The 14,749-nt window shown below is 35.0% G+C and overlaps 1 protein-coding gene across 2 annotated transcripts in view; it reads right to left on the minus strand.

Annotated features, from left to right (window-relative positions):
• Nucleotides 1–1,684: 1,684 nt before the first annotated feature.
• Nucleotides 1,685–14,749, minus strand: part of LOC149552687 (polyadenylate-binding protein RBP47B'-like) — a 47,715-nt gene continuing 34,650 nt past the window's right edge. The window contains exons 3-8 of one of the 2 annotated variants that reach the window (XM_089788251.1): nt 6,027–6,103; nt 5,816–5,946; nt 2,739–2,835; nt 2,474–2,632; nt 2,152–2,258; nt 1,685–2,055 (exon numbers count right to left, since the gene is read on the minus strand). In XM_089788251.1, the coding sequence (XP_089644377.1) occupies nt 1,965–2,055; nt 2,152–2,258; nt 2,474–2,632; nt 2,739–2,835; nt 5,816–5,946; nt 6,027–6,103 (662 nt within the window). In that variant the 3' untranslated portion in view covers nt 1,685–1,964. Of the gene's footprint in view, nt 2,056–2,151; nt 2,259–2,470; nt 2,633–2,738; nt 2,836–5,815; nt 5,947–6,026; nt 6,104–14,749 lie in introns of both variants that reach the window. The other variant, XM_089788250.1, reaches the window with a different exon arrangement.

Here is a 14,749-nt window from a genome sequence, read left to right on the forward strand (position 1 = left end):
AATGATACAGAACTATTTAACGCCCCAAATGATACAGTGATATTTGATGCCCTAAATGATACAATGATATCTCACTTCCCAAATGATACAATGGTATCTAATGCCTTAAATAATCCAGTGGTAATCGATGCCCTAATTGATATAGTGGTATTTAATGGTAATTATCATTTGATTTTGATATAGTGGTATTTGTGGACTAACCTGAGTGTTTGCAGAAGCATTCCTAAATTGATTTCAATTTCAAATTCCATAGTATGTAAATTTTAAATTCCTTGGTGAATTCATTGATGTTGCTCACTCCCACCCAAGTATATATGTAACTGGTATAGCTGTCTTTCTTATGAAAATGAAGTAGTCTCTATATTTCTTTGATATGTTGGTCATTAGTTAAGACTCCGAAAAAGTGGTTGTTACAAGATGAAGATGGAGATGTCAATATTAATAGCATTCTACGAAAGCACTTTATAAAATCTGTGAATAAGATTCGAAAGAAAAATTGCTATAAATTAGTTAATTCAGAGTTGGCACTGAAGTAAGGATCTCTCCTCTCTTCCCTCTTACAGCAGGGTTGGCACTACAGTGAGGTTCTCCCTTTCTATTTCAATAGTTGTCATCTTATGAAGGGTCCAAAGAAGTTTTGAAGGGCCCAAATACAACTTGTGCAAAACGCCGCCATCAGCAAACAAGGACACGGGCAGCCTTACCACAGCAAAAAGGAAAAAGAACAAGAAAAACAAATTCAAGCTCAATTTTTTTTTTTTTTTTTGTTATTATACAAAAAAATTCTTCAATTTAACATTCTTGTTTACTAAATCTTTTGGTTTTAGTCCCCTTTTACCCAATCTCTCGCTTCTCCCTTTAGTTCATTTTTCCTCTCACCACCTTTTTTTCTAACCTAGTCTGCTAACAACTATCTTTTCTGTTCTTTTTTGTGCTCTCCACTTCTTGATGATGGACTAGTCCCCCAGGTTTATTTTTTCCCTCACCCCCTCCTTTTTATCTAACCTAGTCCGCTAACAATTGTCTTTTCTATTCTTCTATCGTGCTCTCTACTTCTTGATGGGCCATGTAGTTTGATCTAAAAAATTGGGCAAACAAACTCACTCAGATATTACCATAACCTGTGTGCATTAAAGAATTATTGCCCAAAAAACCACTGGCAAATACAAATCCTGACCGGGAGGCTGGCCACACCTTATCCATAGTTCCAGATCATCATATTAAGTTACCACTCACATCAGCTCTCTCAAACACCTTCTCCAATTATGGCAAACTCTGTTACAAACTCCTTTGTAGAGCTGATTGATCTTTAGCGACAATTAGACTCAGGCAATTCTCAATATGATTGCGTCGGTAGTTAACCATCCATAGCCCACTTTTGACAAAAGTTGCTCAACTGACTTTGGCACGTATTCACATAATGGAACCAAAACTATTTGCTGTGGCTCTCTTTAGGCTCAGAAGCCTGACAAGGCATATGGTCCAGAGCCAACCCAGCTTATTATTCAGCATTTCTTCAGTTAATTGTATCTTTATGTGCCATAAACTTTATATGTTCATAAAATCCTATACAAAGCTTAAACACAATTTATGTCAAAAAGTTAAGTTCAATATCAGATGCAGCCAATTTATTGAAGTTCTGAATTAGAAATCGTCATCGAAGACAACTGAAGTAAAAATACAGTTTTGACTTGGCAAAGATTCATCTTGTATTTACAAAGTTGCGAATATTCAGTAAATATTGTGACATATAAGAGCACATTTTCAGTGGCACAAGTATATGATACAAATTATGATGCCCAGCATCAGCATCAGCATTAATTGACAACCAAAAAATCAAAACCATAAATTGTACACCAATGTACAACCAGAATGTAAAAATTCTTTAGAAGTGGTCAATAGAAAAGATACAACTTATTTTCCTTCCACTCTTAGCAGCCTTATATAGAGAATTCATCAGCGCTCTAAGCTGACTGCAACAGTTCAGATGTTTTTAACCATAAATGGCGACCTACCAAGAATGGTTCATGAATGGCAATATATGCTGCATTCAACCTGCAATCAGAAACACCTAAGGTTAGCCAAGAACTTGAATGGTAACATATCAAACATGCAGCAACCTCCTCACATAAGTGTTTCATAAAAACTCACTTTTCAACATCAGCTGGTGCCAAAGGATCAAACACTTCCTCTTCTTTGTGCTCCACTGACTGGATGGCACTGGTCATGCCAGCCGTTGCCACTTCTTGGGCCTCAGTCTATGGGTCATTACAAGGCACAACACATTTTCAAACATTTAGGAACTTACAATGACATACATTCAAAATCTCATATTTATGACTGGCTTCCACCACTTGTTAAAACAAGCACACTCAATTTACATTAAAGATACAACCAAACTATCTGAGGCATTCATTTGCACATTATGGAAGGCAAAGATGATGTTAAAAAACAAAGAATCGTATCTTACCACCTGCTGATTGTTCCCATAGCCAGGGTATGCACCATAAGCATACATAGAAGGATCTTGATATTGAGCGTACCCATAAGCATCATATCCTTGCCCGTACCCATAGTACCCTCCATACCACTGATTTGGATCTGTGTTAGGCTGACCCCAGGAAGGCTGGTCCTGTAAAATATTTAAGTCCACTATATAAATAGGCTACATGTTATGGAGTGAATCGCATATAAAACAACAAAAGAAACATTTCATAAATATCGATTCATTAATTTACCTGCTTATATGCAGGAGTTCGGCCCCAGGAAAGACGAACTGTTTGCTGACCGATGGTAGTACCATTCATCCTTTGCAAGGCTTCCTCAGCAGATGCTCTTCATATGCAAAACTCAACTTATTAAAACATGATTACAAGAAAGCTATTTCTTTGCATTGCTTGTATTACACAACTACAAAAATTGCAATCCACTGCACACTAACAGGACTCACAAAATTTCAGCAATGTAATTTTAATTCAATCAAACTTTATTCAACACTGGAAAACTTCAAGCACTTGGCTCAGCACACCGCAAAAGCTGGGCATAGAAAAAAACCATGGATTTGAAACTTGCTGGGTTACATGTGCTTGCAATGAATTTGTCTCCCAGAGTAACTTCACCTCTAACTCGCCAAGTTTCAGAAAAAGAGATTCCATGAGTCCGCAGTGCAGACTTGTTGCGAGGGCTTGCAAGGACTCATTGGGTCTGCCACATGTACTCACCTTAGATACTGGTGCATGCATGTTTTACCCGGATGATGGTGTGGATGCGCAAGGATGCGCAGAGGTGTTTGGATACGCAGGGGAGTCGGGCAGGATGCCTGGAGTCTGCCTGTGGGTTCTAGCAGGATGCTTGGGAAAGCATCCGTGAAGCATCCGTGAAGCATCCACATGAATCCACATGAATCCACAGAGCATCCACGATTTTTAGGCACCAAGTCACTTAAGTGACACAATGTAACATGTGTTTTTTTGGTTTTTTTAATTATATTTTGTCTCTTTTTTGCCCCAAAACCCTAACACAGCCCTAGTATAGGCTATTCATTGCCCATTCCTCTCATCTTCTTTGCAGCTGGGCTCTCTTCTCATTTGGTTCAAATGAACTTGCAAGTGTTGCAGCAGGAGGAGATGATGAGAATGTGGATTTTTTTGAGAATCCTTATGATTTTGATTGACTGAATTTGATTTGTGAATCTTGGGCCTCAACTTTTGATTCCATGAACTATGTTTTGATTTTGTAATTCGAATTGTATTGGAATCTTGAACTTGAGTAATTTACTAATTAGACATTACTATTATTTCAACTCGAATATGCTAATTGCTACGGAATGGTTTATTTTTGTTTATTTCTTGCATTTCTTTGCATGCATAAATTATAATTTATATATATATATATGGACGCACCCAAACGCATCTAAAATCCCCCCAAAAAAAAATTCACGCATCTGCGCATCAGCACCCCACACCCACATCAGCATCGGTAACTTAGGTACTCACAAGACCCACAGGTAAAAAGCAACTGTGCCAAAAATGCAATTAGAAAGAAAAAATTTACCTTTTTTAAGTAAATTCAATCCATGCAAGTGTATTTGTGTGATTTTAGAGAGTTTTTCAACTGCATTTGGAAAATAGTGTGCACCATTGAAGTCAGGGGTCTCAAGGGCCTTCATTGGGCATGGCGGCAGAGCTCTGCCCTGCCCTACCCTGTATCGTGGCAAGGTGCAAGCTAAGGGCACTTGCCCTCAATCCTGAATGGGAATCTGCCCCCAGATCCCCATGTAAGTGGGGTGTTCCCTTCAAACATGCTGAAGGCTGCTGCCCCTGGACCTCAAACCCCCACTCCACTATATGAAAACAAAAAACCAAAAAGATAATTTCTTTTTTACCCTTATTATCCTCGGATGGAATTTGGTAAAATATTAAAACAGATAATGTGAGACCACAAAATGAACAAGCATAAACCGACAGGCTAACCACAAAACCCTCAGATCTATGCAAGAAATATAATCTCACAATGAAAAACATAAAAAATGAGTGCAAGAATAAATAATACATCGATCAAATTATACCTTTCATGCACCCATCATGTTTGTCTCCATTGCCCTTCAAGAATTTTTCAGATTATTGCGGTGTTGCTCTCAGATTTGCAATAGCACAAGTGATATTTTACATTAAAAAAAAGTTCAAAGATTGTGGTAATGAAAGGAGAAATTCAAATTTATCAGATGATAGGAAAAAAGATAAAAGCGCAATTTGAATCTAGCCCAGAAGGCAATCAGCAGTTTTTGAATAAGTTGAGTCTAAAATCTAAAGATGGAAAAAGGTGGAAGAAGTAGAGGAAGCGCTGTAAGCGAAGAGTGGACGTGGTTGTGTTAGGTGAAGTAAAATTATTTAATTCATGTGCAAAGGGATAAAATAAATAAAATGTTTCACTTGTTTTTGAAAGATCTATGGAAGAGGTGAATAATTTCACAAAATGAAACAATTATTTAGCTTTAGAAATGTAGCTAATTATATAATTGAAATAATTATTTAATTATGGCAAACCTGGGATAATGGATATAGATCATTTAATTAACGAGCAAGGACGCAGGCTGGTAAATTAATTAAATAAGAAAAATTATTGAACTAATATTGGATGAAATGGATAAGTTATTAAGTAGTAAACATAATTAAATTATATAATGGATATAGATTATTTAATTAACGAGCAAGGACAAAGGCTGGTAAATTAATTATATAAGAAAAATTATAAAACTAATATTGGAAGAAATGGATAGTTATTAATTAGTAAACATTATTAAATTATTTAATCAATACATCAGAAGAAATAAAGAAATAATGAGAAATATTGTAGAGGAGGAAGGGGTTAACTTTTAGTTTTTAAAGAAATAATTTTAGTTTACAAATCATATGGCACTCATATTAATTGAACTCAATTTTTGATCTATAAAAGAGGTAAAAAAACTTATGACCTCTACAATTCAGTATTTGCATGTTAGTTATGATTCTTGAATCTTTTACAAACTGACATGTTTTTTCGTGTTTTCAAATTTAGCCAACTGTTGCATTCAAATCTAATTAAACAAACTACTGGTATTATTTACCAAGAAACTAATTAAATATTCAAAAAAAAAAGATGGATAAAATAGGAGCTTTATAATATTATACACAATACTCCCCAAGGCCAACACAGTGGACAAATGCACCCATGTTTGAGAGCCTGTCTTAAAAAGCAACTGCCACATTTCAATTCCAGAATTTCAACAATATTAAAATCAATTTAAGCAGACTTCAATCAGTTAGATCAAATCTACCTGCTACCAAACTGCACAAATCCACATCCTTTTCCTTGGGGTATTTTGACATAGACAAGCTCCCCAAACTGGCCAAAAATTTGCCTCAGCTCCTCATCCGAAACATTTGGGTCCAATCCACCAACAAATATCTGCCAATATATGGTCAGTAAGAAAGTGCCTGAAAAGCCTTTGATGTACAGATATGACAAACTAGAGAGAATTTACCCACAGTTGTATTATTTGAATCATTTTCTGACTGAAAACCATGAGGAGGTGGAGCATTGTACGTAGGTGTTTGATAGGAAGCTGCAAAAGAGCAAGAAGGAAGCACAAAATCAAATCAAATACGAACACAGAAATGTGTGTCAGGCAACAAGCATGTTAATAGCTAATAGATAGCATAATCTTCAGTATCAAGTGCTTGTTAACCCATGAGGAGGTGGAGCATTGTATGTAGGTGTTTGATAGGAAGCTGCAAAAGAGCAAGAAGGAAGCACAAAATCAAATCAAATACGAACACAGCAATGTGTGTCAGGCAACAAGCATGTTAATAGCTAATTGATAGCATAATCTTCAGTATCAAGTGCTTGTGATTCTCATTTAACTCCATTGTGAAATTTTTTGGGCCAAAGAAGCCAAAAACATTGAATGGTGAATTTTGAGTAAGCCAAGTAATTCACCTATTTGTAATTGACTCAATAACAGATGAATGATTTGGTGTTTGTTCATTATGACTTTGATCATATAACTCACAACCTTATTAATAGAATTTTATTAGATCAAGAAGCATTAAGGATGATTGGCCAATCGACCTCAAAAAGATTGCTCCATACTCAGAATGGATTTTGAATGTGAGGAAACAGTTTTGAAAATGAGTACCTAGCTATCTACTGTCTTTGAGCCATAGCAACTGGCCAAGATTGATCATACTAACGAAGGATTGAACCCCCTTCTTGGTTCTTAGTAGGGGAATATGTTAACCTGGTATTTCCCCTTCCAAATATATTTCTATACCTCTACATACAACACGGCATTGCTGTGGTAAATCGCTGTTGTTTTATTAATAAACAGAGAAGAAGAAAGCTCCTTATATAGATTTACAAAGACAATGTTTCTGAAAGACACAATCGTGAACTAAAGAGCAAAACATAAACTACCTAATAAACTAAAGATTAACTAAGATGACCATTAAAAAGCATTATAATATTCTAATACCCTCCATTAATAGTCATCGTCTAACTACTATTTTTTGGTCACAAATTCTTCAAAACATTCTACTGCTGACAAGACCCTCCCTAGATCTGCAAAAAGTTAATGACCAAGAAGCCAAAATCCATCCAGAAAAGAACAAAGAAGGGCACCCCCTTCTTCAGAAAGATTTGCAAAAAGAGACAAGAATCTACCATTGACTCTACCACTGAGATGAGTCTGCCAAAATCATCACAAAACATCCAACCTGATGTTAAATAACAAAACTACTCTTCTTTAGAGATGAACAAACACTGAGAACAACTAAAATGATTTTGAGGAAGAATTGGCAAACGCTCCAAACTATATTGATGATGCCCCAAAACAATCTCCAAAAAGCCTCAATTCTTTTAGCAGAATATCAGAAAAAACAAGCACGAATTTTGAAGTGAAAAATCTATCAAAACTAGACAATAAAATCCAAGACACAGATCAGATAATACAAAGCTTTGTTTTTTAGGGAAAAACAGTAAAACCTAAAACAAAATTTTTGAGGAAAAATTTAGAAACCTGCCAGATATTTTTTTCGGAAAAAATTATAAACCCAACCATAACTTTGGGAAAAATATGAAAACCCATCAGAAATTTTTTAAGGAAAAAAACTATTAAACCCCTCATAGAAATCTTCACACGATAAAATACCAAACTTGGTGTGGTAAAACAACATATGCAAGCAGCAAGCAACTCTCAAAAATTAGAGACTTCTGCTCAAAAAAAGAAATCGCACGATCAAGACCCTCAACCAGGCTTGCAATTTTCAGCAAAAAAATTCCAAGACAAACCACAAATTTCATAAAATACATCTAATGCTTTTCCAGATCAAGAGAAAAATCACCAAATTTTACGAAGTCCCATCGACCAGCTGGGATACCATGTTATGGTAAATCATTGTTGTTATTGAACAAAGGAGATGAAAGCTCCTTAGATAGATTTACAAAGATAATGTTTCTAAAAGAAAGAACCGTGAACTAAAGACGAAAATAGAAACTACCTAAAAAACTAAGGATCAACAAAGATGGCCATTAAAGAAACATTATAATATTCTAATAGGCATCACCACTTTCCTACTGTAGCCCAAGATTACTTTTTTGAGATTCGATGAAAACTATATCTTATGCATCTACCAGGAACTTATTAAGATGTTCCAAATGATCAACTCTATGCTTCAAGAAATCCATTGAATCATCTAAATAAATGACAATCATTTCGTCCACCATAACATGCCCTCACCTAAATATTAGCATAGGGGAAAAATCCAACATGATAATATTGAAATGCAGTGACTGCATTCATTGAGCCAACTAATATAGATAAGCCTCATAGGCTCTCTCCCTATTTCATTATTTTGTAATTTGACTATCTATTTTATTATTTGTAATTGATTTCCAAGTTTGAAAATCGAAGTTGAACTATGTACTAATCAATACCATGCAGGGTAATCAGCAAGACAGCAACCTCAATAAATGAACAACACACATAATACAGAGTGCATACATAATACATGGTATTAGTATTATTACTATGTAGTAATAATACCATGCAGTTTCTAAGTTCGAAAATCAAAGTTGAACTATGTACTAATTAATACCATGCAGGTTAATCAGCAAGACAGCAACCTCAATAAATGAACAACACACATAATACAGAGTGCATACATAATACATGGTATTAGTATTATTACTATGTAATAATAATACCGTGCAGTGTAACCAGCAAGACAACAAGCTCAACTAATGAACAACACACATAATACATAGGGCACACTCCTTTGTTTCACTCTACAATCTATTTGCAACAAAATTCAAAAAAAAACCAGTTCTTTTTACATTTGTTTGAATTTTCTTGTGCTTTTTAGTTTCCTAATCAATTGAAAGACACTAATTCTTTTAGTTTGCTAAAAAAATTCCTAGGACAGAAATGTTACTATGGTTGATGACTACAAAGTCTGAAGATGATGTATGGGTAGTAATATATTCTCTTTAAATTCCACTGCTGGGATCACAACAGAAATCCACCAAACATTATCACTGTATTTCTCATTTAACCCTGGAACAATAAATATTTTTCAAAACATAACAACCTCCAGCTCACAAGTGAAAAAAAAAAAGATGAATCTGCAAACCAAATAATTTATTATGCAACTCATGATGATCTAGTTTTCCAGGCTTGTATATTAGACTTTCATATTCGTCTCCAAACTCATAAATAGGACATAGTTCAACTTCATATTCTTGAAACCTCACTATTTCATTGGCACCCTAAAGAAGCTAAGCTAAGCAAATATATTTTCATAATTCCCTTTGCCAGATTTGAAACCTGCATGTCTTTCTTTTCACAATGTTTGCAAGCATGAGGAAAGCTTGTTATTGTTTTGGTAGCTTCAGTTGGTTAACCCTACGAGACCAATATAAATATACATACATACATATCTATGTGTGTGTGTGTGTGATATGTATGTATGTGTGTGTGTGTGTGTTTGTGTGTGTATTTATTTATTTATTTATTTATTTATTAATTATAATGGATAGACGTGTCTCATGAGGAGATATGTCTCTCCATGTGTCGCTTGCAATACATATAAGAGGAGATTGATACATTTGAAAAGCATATACCAATACAAGCAATGCAAGTACATTTGCAGCGATCCGAGAAAATCAACATGGTATCAAAGACAAGTTGAGACTGCAAATGTAAGTAGATAGAGAGAAAATGATAATGCAGAGAGAAGCGAATTAAGAGGTCACCCCAGTTGCAAAGTACCTCTGGTTGGACGACATAGACGAAGTACCAATTGGCAGGGTATGAATAAGTAGGATTATTTGGAAACATTTCAATAAATCCATCTTTTGAGAAACACGGTCCAAGGGGCTTCCACAAACACGAACACTTCACCACCAACGCTGCATAGACCAAATCCCTCGATACCATCTAGACAGTTGCAAGCTCTCTGCTCGTCGACATTTATAGTGCATTTTTATTAATGTCGCACAAGTTATATAGATCACATTGATCACTCAGAGTATCCCTCTTTTGTCAAATGAGATTGGTATAATATCCAATTGTTAATACTTTGTTCATGTTTAGGACTAAATGGATATTTTAAAGATGTATAGGTGAAATACGAATCAAAATTGGAGCCTTCTTGTATGCAGAGGCCAAAATTCTAGAAATCTAATCTCCCGATATTGCACAAAATCATTCCACCGTAGCACAAATTTTTGGGCCCCAATAGGATCCATTTGGAAGAAGAAAAGTCTTGGAGGTGGCTCAAGAGAATTGTTCCATGGCATTAACTTTTGGCCTTTGTGCAACTTCATCCCCAGCAAGATGGTTGAAGCTCTACCAAATAATCTCAGACAGATTGTCACCTCCTAAAAACACAAGATGACACAAAGAGAAGAGGGAAGTGTATTCGAGGCAATAAGGAAGTTATCATCTAAGCGGAAAACCTAGAGTGAGGGCATATATCCAAGATACGTGACCCATAGAAAGGATCGAGTGACAAGGTCTTTTCAAGGAAGATTGCGAGGTCCGCATATAAACTAAGAAACCGGTCCATAAAGGAACAAGAGCCCACAAGGTAAGTAAAATTTGGATAATGATATATAGGTATAAGAGGCACCAACCCATTAAAAGATAGTTATAAAAGTTGTACTATTTTAAATCCACTTTTGACATTACTATGTATGACATAGATATATTACTTGAATATGGTACATATATATGTATAGATATTGGGATTAGATTAATGTTAATATTATAAATTAGAGTGGTAATAAGTAACAAATCATATGTTTAAAATATATATTGAATATTGAATATATGCTTATATGTTCAAGAAATATATTTAAATTAATATTATCTATGTTTCTGGAAGTATATTATCAATATCTAAAATACATATTATAAGAGCTATGTGCCTTGATCTTTGTTGAGAATGTTATTGCAGGAATGGAAAGATTGATTTCAGACTCAGATGGAGTTTGACACGTCTTCAAAGGTGAAGGAGCTCACAAGATTGATGTTTAAAAGGAGTCTAACACATTTGTGTGGAGGGAGCGGATAGAGGATATGATACAGTCAACCTTGTCATCTCGGTCATACTAATTCAGAAGGAGCAAATCATGTTGAGATGGATTCTCCACTAATCGATACATTGTAAACAATTAAGAGGACTGCGATTTATGAATACTGTTCATAACTATATGGTCCTAACTCCTGTGTACATTGTGAGGAAGTGACGACTTCCAAATAATGTCACTGGCATCTGCAGCAATTATTGAAAGGTGACGATCTTTCAATAACTTAATCTATTATGATGGATATCTTACGATGTCTATGCAGATCATGATAGATTATACTTTGAATGTGGATGTTCATAAAGTAAGCATTATGAGAATGCATGTACACATATCTTATGAACATTTTGAGTACATGGTGAATGTTATGCAAACCGATGTTCAGGAGGCCATTACACAGAGTACTTGGTGAATATCAAATGACTTGACATTCTTGAGGCCATTACTCACAGTACTTGGTGAACATCTTGCTACTTGAAATTTAGAAGGCCATTGCTCAAAGAGTACATGGTGAATGTCAAATGAGTCGACATTCAGGAGGCCATTACTCCCAATATCTACAGATTACATTGAGGTAATATATGGTCATATGTTTATCCTCCCTAGCTAAGAGGGAGTGTTATTGTTTTGGTAGCTTCAGTTGGTTAAACCTATAAGACCAATATAAATATACATACATACATACATCCATATATATATGCATGTATGTATGTGTGTGTGTGTATATATATATATATATATATATTTATTATTTTATTAATTATAATGGATAGACATGTCTCATGAGGAGATATGTCTCTCCATGTGTCGTTTGCAATACATATAAGAGGAGACTGACATTTGAAAAGCATATACCAATACAAGCAATGCAAGTACATTTGCAGCAATCCGATAAAATCAACAAAGCTGACACATTGATTAATCATTCTATCCTTGAACTTTATAACAATTACTTTCTGCATTTTTCCTTAGAGGACATAACAAAATGCCTTGCATTCAAAAGAACAGTTCTTGCAACGGATTTACAAGTATTTCATGCCAGTACATGCTAACCAACTCCAAGCAAAATAGAGTTGGAAACGATTATACAATAGGTATAAGATTTGCAGACAAGCATAGATGTCAAAACCCTAAATGGTAATTCATTCAATTTATTTGGCATTGCATGTCTCTTGATTTCTTATATTGACCACAATGATTAAAATGTTACCAACAACATGAAATAACTGCAGGAGGTAAATATATTGATATCGCATTGCATTCTACACCCCAGATGAATATGTATATGTTCAAGAGGGGCTCTAGCATATGCACACATAGCTAACCATAACAGTAAACCTCCAAAAAAAACTTGCCGGCAAGCAGGCTTCTTTATGCATTTTTTTCTTGGAGGACTGCAGAAGATGCCTTGCAATCAAAAAGACGGTTCTTGCAACAGATTTACAAGCTTTTCACTCGTGTAAATGTTAAACTTGAAAGCAAAATGGAGTTGGAATGGATTATACAAAAAATTAAGATTTGCAGACAAGCACAGATTTTTAAGCCCTAAACAGTAATTCATTCAATTTATTTGACATTGCATGTCTCCTGATTTCTTATATTGACCATAATGATTAAAATGTGACCAACAACAAGAAATAACTACAGGAGGTAAATATATTAATATTGCATTGCATTCTACACCCCAGATGAATATGGATATGTTCAAGAGGGGCTCTAGCGAATGCACACATATCCAACCATAACAGTAAACCTCCAAAATTTTGCCAGCAAGCAGACCTCAAAATTAAACACAAAAAATGGATTTATGTGGTTTGAAACAACGGATATTGCTGTTGCTAATCTCTTGGTGTTCACAAGAGATGAATAACATTGTTTGGGTTTCTCCTATGTCACTTTACTACTTGGCCTTGAAGTTTTCAAATGAAGAGTTATGATTATAGTTAAGGTCATTTACAACACTCATTTCTAGGGGAATGTTGCACAACAATAAACAAAGAGGATAAGACTCAGTAATTACACCCTAAATGGTAATTCATTTATTTTATTTGACATTGCATGTCTCCTGATTTCTTATATTGACCACAATGATTAAAATTTGACCAACAACAAGAAATAACTGCAGGAGGTAAATATATTAATATTGCATTGCAATCTACACCCCAGATGAATATGGATATGTTCAAGAGGGGCTCTAGCAAATGCTCACATATCCAACTATAACAGTAAACCTCCAAAAATGAAGAGTAAGGATTAGATTAAGGTCACATTACAACACTCATTTGCAGGGGAATGTTGCACAACAATAAACAAGGATAAGACTCAGCAATTACATAATAATTACATAAGACTCAGCAATAAACGAAGACAATAGAATGTAGTAGGAAAAAGAAATTACATAATAATTTGGGTTTTCTAAAGCAAACCCTAACATTAATCACAAGCATTTATTACTAGAAACTGAATTTATTACACTTTTTGTGAACCTTACTAGAAACTGAATTTATTACACTTTTTGTGAACCATTAACACTTTTTAAGCTTTGAAATTTAACCTCGTGTACAAATTATGAATATATTTAGTATTTTTGAAATAAGCCTTTGCCATACTAATTAATTGTTAGTAGTTTCATTTTCATTTCTTATACTTGCTCTGATTTACTCCGGTTACATAAAATTATAAAACCCTAAACCTTATGAGATCTGATATTAATAAATCAAAACGCAACAAAAAAGTGATTTCATGTGTCAAGATTGAAAGCACCAAGCACCTGTGGGTAAAACAGGTGAAGTGCCATTTCTGCAGGAATGAAGCATATGGAAGCATCACCGGGTTCAAATGTATAGCAAAACTGCTTGGGCATACTACCATGTTGTATAATATAAATGCTTTCAGATACGCCTACCTGGCAAAATGACATATTAGATTTCACAGACTTTTAACTTTGAAGAAAACATATTAAACCAACCTGAAAGCTAAAACTGGATCATCCTCTCATACTGGAAAAAGGTCCTCTGCTCCGACTAGACTGGGAAGAACAAGAATTAGGTGTTAAATATATTCCCATGCCCCTTTCCTCAAGCTACTACATCTCTCAAGCATAAACCTGATAGACATAGTTCTTCTACACCAAGTATTATTTCTCAAGCTAAACCTGGCTTTCAAAGTAGTGCTAGTAGGTTTTCTTTTTGCCACTACTCGATGTCACTCGTCTGGGAATAGGTCATATTATTTAAAATGATGACATAGTGTGATAGTTTAGCTGTGTCATTTCCACATTCAACAGGGTTTACATCCTTGCCAAGCCACGGTGCTCACAGACAAGAACAAACATAAATGTTTGGAGGTGAGGCTCCCTATTGCAGTCTCCCTGGCTAGGCCCAGCTGATTCTAGATTTCTCTGAGCAAGAGACCAAAATATTTCCTTCATATAATCAATAAAATAAAATAGGACGACAGAAAAGACCAGAACTCATAACAACATTCCAAAACAAAAAACAGTCCAGCAAATAAAAAAGAGACAAGTTGAATCCTGACCCACACTGAGGTACATCAAAAACACATATGCTAAGCTTATTAGTGGGGAGAATTGACACTGCAGCAGTGTTTATTCCATAGGGTAGTT

Source organism: Cupressus sempervirens, chromosome 6, assembly GCF_028749045.1.
Source record: "Cupressus sempervirens isolate cs-2001-9-10 chromosome 6, ASM2874904v1, whole genome shotgun sequence".
Classification (NCBI taxonomy): Eukaryota; Viridiplantae; Streptophyta; class Pinopsida; order Cupressales; family Cupressaceae; genus Cupressus; species Cupressus sempervirens.